This window comes from Poecile atricapillus, chromosome 6, assembly GCF_030490865.1.
Source record: "Poecile atricapillus isolate bPoeAtr1 chromosome 6, bPoeAtr1.hap1, whole genome shotgun sequence".
NCBI classification, from domain to species: domain Eukaryota; kingdom Metazoa; phylum Chordata; class Aves; order Passeriformes; family Paridae; genus Poecile; species Poecile atricapillus.
Window position 1 is genome coordinate 9,937,489 of NC_081254.1, and position 6,380 is coordinate 9,943,868.

At 41.5% G+C, this 6,380-nt stretch overlaps 1 protein-coding gene across 1 annotated transcript; it reads right to left on the bottom strand.

The window, feature by feature from the left end:
* Nucleotides 1-966: 966 nt before the first annotated feature.
* Nucleotides 967-5,338, bottom strand: LOC131580576 (protein NDNF-like). The gene is made up of 3 exons (XM_058841944.1): nucleotides 5,151-5,338; nucleotides 3,301-3,425; nucleotides 967-2,318 (listed from the first exon to the last, which is right to left on the bottom strand). The coding sequence occupies exons 1-3, from the start codon at nucleotides 5,336-5,338 to the stop codon at nucleotides 967-969; spliced, it is 1,665 nt and encodes a 554-aa protein (XP_058697927.1).
* Nucleotides 5,339-6,380: the final 1,042 nt, after the last annotated feature.

Below are 6,380 nucleotides of genomic sequence, written 5' to 3' on the forward strand. Positions count from 1 at the left end.
CATGTCATATATGGAAGGCAATTAAGGAAACAAGACAACCAAGAGGTTTGTCAGAATTTTTACTACAAATATTTTCATTCCATGATATTTAGTAGGAAAACCACACTTAATTTTTCTCAAAGCAATATAGTCATTGATATAGGCTGGCTTAAGGATGCAAAGAATGAATATACTACAGTCAGGGGTCAGAGTCATAGACACGGGCTTGACATCAGAGGCTAGAGGTGATGAATATTTCCATGGCAAGATTTTTCAGTTGCTGCTTTCCTCCATGGGCAGTAGCACAGCAGTGTATTTGTACACTCCCCAGAAAAGCCAGATCCAGAGCCAGTTACTGGCTGGAATTTTGTCTGTTTCTAACCAAACACAGTTTGTCTGTAGGCATGAAACCAAGCAAGCACGCAGGTAATAGGGGAAGATGTAGTGCAGCCTGCTTTACTCAGTGTGTGGAGCTATACATCAGTTCCACTGCTTTTTCAATTTCTTTTTGTCTCCTTTCTTCTTCAAGCAGTGAGGAATCTGTTTCTCAAGAGCAGTCTGATTTGTGGGGTCTCTCAGTTCCTCATTAGCTGCATGAGTTAGGGAAAGCGGAAAACTCTCTGGGACTTGAAAATTACTTGTGTGAAGTATTTCCCCACCACTTCTACGCTGTATTTCAGAAGCATTTTAGGTAACCAATCTATTTCTCATTAGTGCTCTTGGCCTATTTTATTTCCATGTGGATGAGTTTGTTTCACAGCTCTGTTTTTAATGTTTGAATGAGATAGGGAAAGAAAAAAAAGCACCCCACCTTACACGAGAGAGAAGTGTAATCATCCAAGGTGTGCTTTGCTGTAGCATTTTATGGCTTTAAATTTTTGTTTTTGTTGAATTTGTTAGCTCAAACTGCAGGGATTTTGACTTGGATTGGTGTAGATTTTGATAATAATCTTCATTCACTCACTTCAAAACTTCCCCTAAAAACCTTCAACATTTTTTCCTAGTCTTCACAACTTTGCTGTGATACCTGACAGGGATGCCAGATGGCCCAAAGAGATAAACATCAAACAAGTAGAGTGTCCCTGCCTCCAGCCCTTTGATGGTCTCTGTGGTGACGGCTCGCTGGAGGTTTAGATCATAGAAGTACTTGCACAGCACTTTCTCTGATTTGTGCCGAGATTCAGGCCCAGAGCACCTGTCTGCACTCTGCAGTTCCCTCCAGATCTGATCCTCTTCAATCCTTTTTCTATACACACAGTACTTGCTCTCCTCTTGTGTTCCCAGCCAGGCGATGGTCACAGACCTGCACGTTCTCAGTTTACTGAAGGATTTGATTTTTAAGCTCTCTGGAAGAAGTGGGAATAAGGGCTTGTGGAAATGGGGGGATGCCTGTACCTTCACAGAAGAGTTAGATTCCTCTGTGGACCTCAGCTGCACCAAATAGATGTCTAGTGGCTTTCCCTTCAGGGAGAAATACCTCAGCCCAGAGAGATTTTCTGATGCCACTGTTCTGCCATTTCTTGCTATGTGAACCCGTATTTGGCCCTGACACAACTGAAAGGTGAAATGGATTTTCTTGTGCCTCGCCTGGTACTGCAGACTGTACAATTTCTGCTTTTTCCCATCCAGGACCACATGAATCACTTTGCCATCTTTCAGCTCTGTCACCTTGGGTTCAGGTTCTTCTAGGGTTCTGGCGAATGTCCCGGTGTATGCAGCGCTGGCATTCGTAAGGAGATTGACAATAAAAACATCAAAGTAATACTGAGTGCTGGGGCTGAGATTGGGCACTGTGTAAGTGTTCTTGGTGCCCATGCACACCTGCCTGACTTCCCCACTGCTCACTTTGTTGATGATGCTCAGTTCGCTGTTGGACAATATCATCACCTGCTGCGGCTCAAGAAGGTATGGAGAGAGGGACAGAGCTAGTGTGGGGGGCAGCTTCATTCCAGAGGATCTGATGGCTGTCTCAGCAGCACACAAGCTCTTATAGTTGTGCTTTTCATTAACTAGGAGACAGTACTGGATGCTTTCCCTGTGCTGCAAGACAGAAGGGCTGTGTTTCCAGGCCAGAGTCACTGTTGTATGGCCGATGGCAATGACATCTATGCGTGGATCCATCGGAAGCTCTGGGTAGAGGTGCCCAGACGTGGTGTCAGTTGTTAAGTACACGGTAATGTGTGTGTCTCGTTCAGTGGATAAGAACTCGAGCAGGTAAAGGGCAGAATGGGAAGACATTCCCATGTAAGTCTCTACAGAATTTCCCTTGTAGTTGAAGATAGTGGACACCATGCTTGAAGCCTTCTGAGATTTGGAGATCTCTTGTGTATCATGGTCACCTGCAGGCAAAAAGCGGACTTGTAACTTCTGTTTCAAAAGATGTGAAATAAAGCACTTCATACAAGTTTTACTGTTAGGGAACATTATATGTTCTTCTTGAAAGCAGCAATTATAAGTAAAAATATGTTTTACTAAAACTATGTTGCTACTGGCAATTTATTAAAATAAAATTTGAGAAGCTTTTATTTTAGCAGTGCAGCTGTAGAATTATGTTTTCAAAAATACTATAATTATGAAACCACAACTTGCAAAAGCTTGGCTTATATCATGACTGATGCCCCTACAATTTTTTTCTTCTATTTGGTGTCTCTTAGGGTACTTTACTTTAAGGAGACTTACTATTTCTATGGTAGGATTTTTTTCCTTTGGATTAGTTTTAGGCCATTGTCTCATGAAGAGGGAAAACTTATCAATTCAAAGGAGTGTAATTTGAACTCCTCTGTCAGGTGTACCTGCTTGACAGGTAATAACTTGTTAATGGCAGCTTTTAGATTTTTAGTTTGAAAAATTAATTCAAAAAATCATGCAAGAGAAAGGAATTTCCTTTTAGGGTAAAGGCAGTTTAGTACCCACTGCCATGGTAGAAGTGGCAAGAATAAATGGTTAGATCTTCTCTGCTTCGTGTGGGGAGCAAACTGTTGTCTCAAGTAACATAAGCCACAGAAAAATAACTGAGGCAACATAGGGAAATTCAATCCAGTACCAAGAGTTTATGCAGTTGGTCTCTTTGTGCGGCCTGGACAATCTGTACAAACATTAACCTTAGATTTAAACATTTTCATATCTAATCCTTAATTTATTTGTGTTGAAGGCAAGATCTGATGGGTTTCCATGTTTTATCCATGGAGACTGGATCAATCCCTGGCAACTTAAAGGAGAGACCACAAAATGTTTAGGTTTGTGGGAAATTTCCTATAACACAGTTATTTATGAGTAACTTTTATTTCCTTTGCCTCTGCTTAGGCAGACTGAAGGCCTTACCTGGTGTTGCTTTTCCTGGTGGAGACTTGTACACAAGTATGCTCCATTCAATGGGAACATCACAGGGCGTCACTGTTATTGAGAAAGGGGCAAGGACCCTGCCCTCTTCCAAAACAAAGTAGTACCTGTAAATGTGAATAGAAATAGAGGGAATGTATCTGGGAATTCAAATTTTCCCAAAACTCTTTGTAATCAGCCGTTCTGATGTGTGTCACTTTGCTCTGGGTAGAAATAACTGTTCTCTGAGGTGCATCCACACAAAGGGATGATGAGTGTCTGCAGCCTTCTGCAGTCTTCAGCTGTAGGAAGAAAACACACTTTGGGGTCATTTTTTTTAATCCACATGTATTTTCTAAAATATTAAGGCAATATTTTCCCCTCTGAGTTTTTTTCCACACTTCAGCTGAACATGGTTACTGGTTGAACATCCTTAGCTGGTTATTTTGGATGAAGTATATGATTTAGCTGACAGCCTTCTCCATAACCACCTGTTGCCAGTCCTACCTTGATTGCCTTTGTGTCAGAGGCTTCTATGTACCACAAAGGGACATCAGTCTCTTTGGTCAGGTTTTGATTCCTGCCTTGAAAAAGCCCAACCTCCTGTCTTGCTCTGTTTATTTCTGTTGTTTTTATACAGACTGTATAATGTTTGGGCTTGGCCATAGAAAAGTTTGGATTTGGGTGCTCACTCTGCACTTAAGCCAAGGCAATTGGCAATCCAAGGGTTTTTTGTTGTTCACCAGTGAGAGAAGCCTAGTCATTATGGATAGATCCTGTCAGCCTAGAGGTCTGGATTACTTTCAGGGTATGGCTACTAGGCCAGAGTGAAGCTTCACTGGAACCAGTTCCACATTCTTGAGTCTTTTACTCTCAGCCAAAACTTGTCATCACTTGTCTTCCTGCTGGGATGGCTGGGGTTCAAAAGAACCTTCCTGATCACACTAAACTGCTTCCTAACTGCAATCTTAGTGTTATGCTGCAAGAGCATAGAAGAATTCCCTTTTCTTTGAGATTTCAATACCCCTTGTCCTTTAACTAGGAGAGCCCCTAGTTATGTTTTTGTGAGCATGGTCACATTATATAACATGTGCCATGTTCCAGTTTTTCTGTGCAATGCACATGAAGACTGAGCAGTCTGGCTCACCCTCTGCTCCATGACCATTTGGCTATATGTCAAAATCTGTATTTGCTGGTCTCTGTCCAAAGTGCATCTCTTCCCAAACAAGCAGATTGATCTTTGGTACCCAGATGCAGTACCAGTTGATAGCTAATCACCTAGATATCAAGGTATGGCAGAAGACTTTGTAGATATTTTGGAAAGGTGAAGAATGTGGAATTTCCACATGCAAAGCACTTTTGATCTTAGCAACTTGTAGTGCCATTCAGCAAAAATACTTTTAGTGTGCAGCACAGTGGCAGAAGTTTTATTGATAAGATATCTGTGCAGATTTTTTATTGATTTTTGGGATAGTTAATCTGCTGGGTAAAATGTTTGTGTTTCACCATAGATGTAGGATGGCTGCTGTCTCTGCAGACCTGAAGCTGGGCTGTTAGTGACACAGCTGTTTGCTGCTGGAGCCCACCCATCCTGTATCAATTCTGCTGCTGCTCTGACAAACACAGCAGAGAGCTGCTGAAATGTGTGTAGGAATCTAAACTCCATCTCAGAGGTCCATTCCAGATTCTGGGCAGTGTAATGACGTGTGAGGAGTGGTGCATTCTTCTGGCATTTCAGTGTGCACTGATAGAGCCCTGCAGGCACACAGGGATTCTTGGCTTAGCCTGGTAGTGCGCAGTGTCCAGTGACACGGGGAAGTACCCGAGAACAGGAGTGGCTTACAAGCTCTTACCTTTTGGGTATATCCTTCAGCAGGTGAATTGTAGTTTCCTTACCATCTGCAAGTATCAGGGAGTGGTAGAAACTGAAGAGATTGGTCTTGAAGCTCTGTTGGGAACTGGTGGTGGGTGCTTTTATAGAATGGCACAGAGAAGTTGCTGTGAGAAGATGGAGAGGAAGGTAAATCCAGAACCAGGACATCTTCAGTACTGCAAAATGAGATGACATAAGTGAACAGAAATGGCTGTCATGGGAGAGAAAGTCATGTGACCCTTTTTCTGTGTCTTTTCTGGTATTTGTTATAGTCCCAGCAAGCCAAGAATTCAAATAGTGCAAGTCTTCATTTTGCTGAATTGTTTAAAGTCCATGGAAATACTCCTCAGAGAATCTCTCTACAAAGATTTAATTGCAGCAACTACTATGAAATCTTTGATTAGAGAAAAAAAATGTAGTCAATGCAACACAAGTGCAACATGAGAGTGATTCAGAATATTCTTTTTACTGCTGTCAGAATGAGTGGAAAATTACATTTAAAATATTTTTTTCTAGTTTTTGATGTTCCCTTACTAAATTTCAAGATGTAGTGGAACTGTGCCTTTAAAAGTCACAGGAGGTCACTATGTCCCAAACCCTGCTTCTGCTGTTCTATCAGGGGTCATTGAATTTTTATTTTGTCTGCAGGTGTGTGGTAGATAAGAGGATCATTGTACCTTATCCAGAGCTGTGTAAGATACTGTTTGGTCAAAGGTGGAGAATCCTGGATAAGAATCCCTGAACTGGTACTTAGATTTTGAGCTCTGTGTATCTCATTTGGAAGAAGACTTTATCACTGAAGGGCAGCAATCTTACTCTTAGACTTTTGTATTGCTTATCATTCTCATACCTGCATCACTTCCAGCCTGTCTCAGCATTTGCTGCTCACTGGAGCTGTAACCACTGTATTATATTCACTCTGGCAAGATATTTTTAAAAAATCAGTAATGTCTCTTTTTGTAACAGGCCTTATTATCAGCTTGGAATCTATGAAAGAAAAGTAGAAAACCAGTCCCCAGCAAATACTGGCATTATTTAAGCTGCTGTATGCATTGCCCAGAGCCACACTAAGGAAGAGACTCCAGTTAGGACAGGAAATTTTGATGGTACACTATGTGCAGTTATCAATTATAACTTACAATTCCTTTGTCTGCCACATCTGGTTTCAGAAAGTATGAAAGTGGAAAGGGCATAGACCTTTAATAAATGT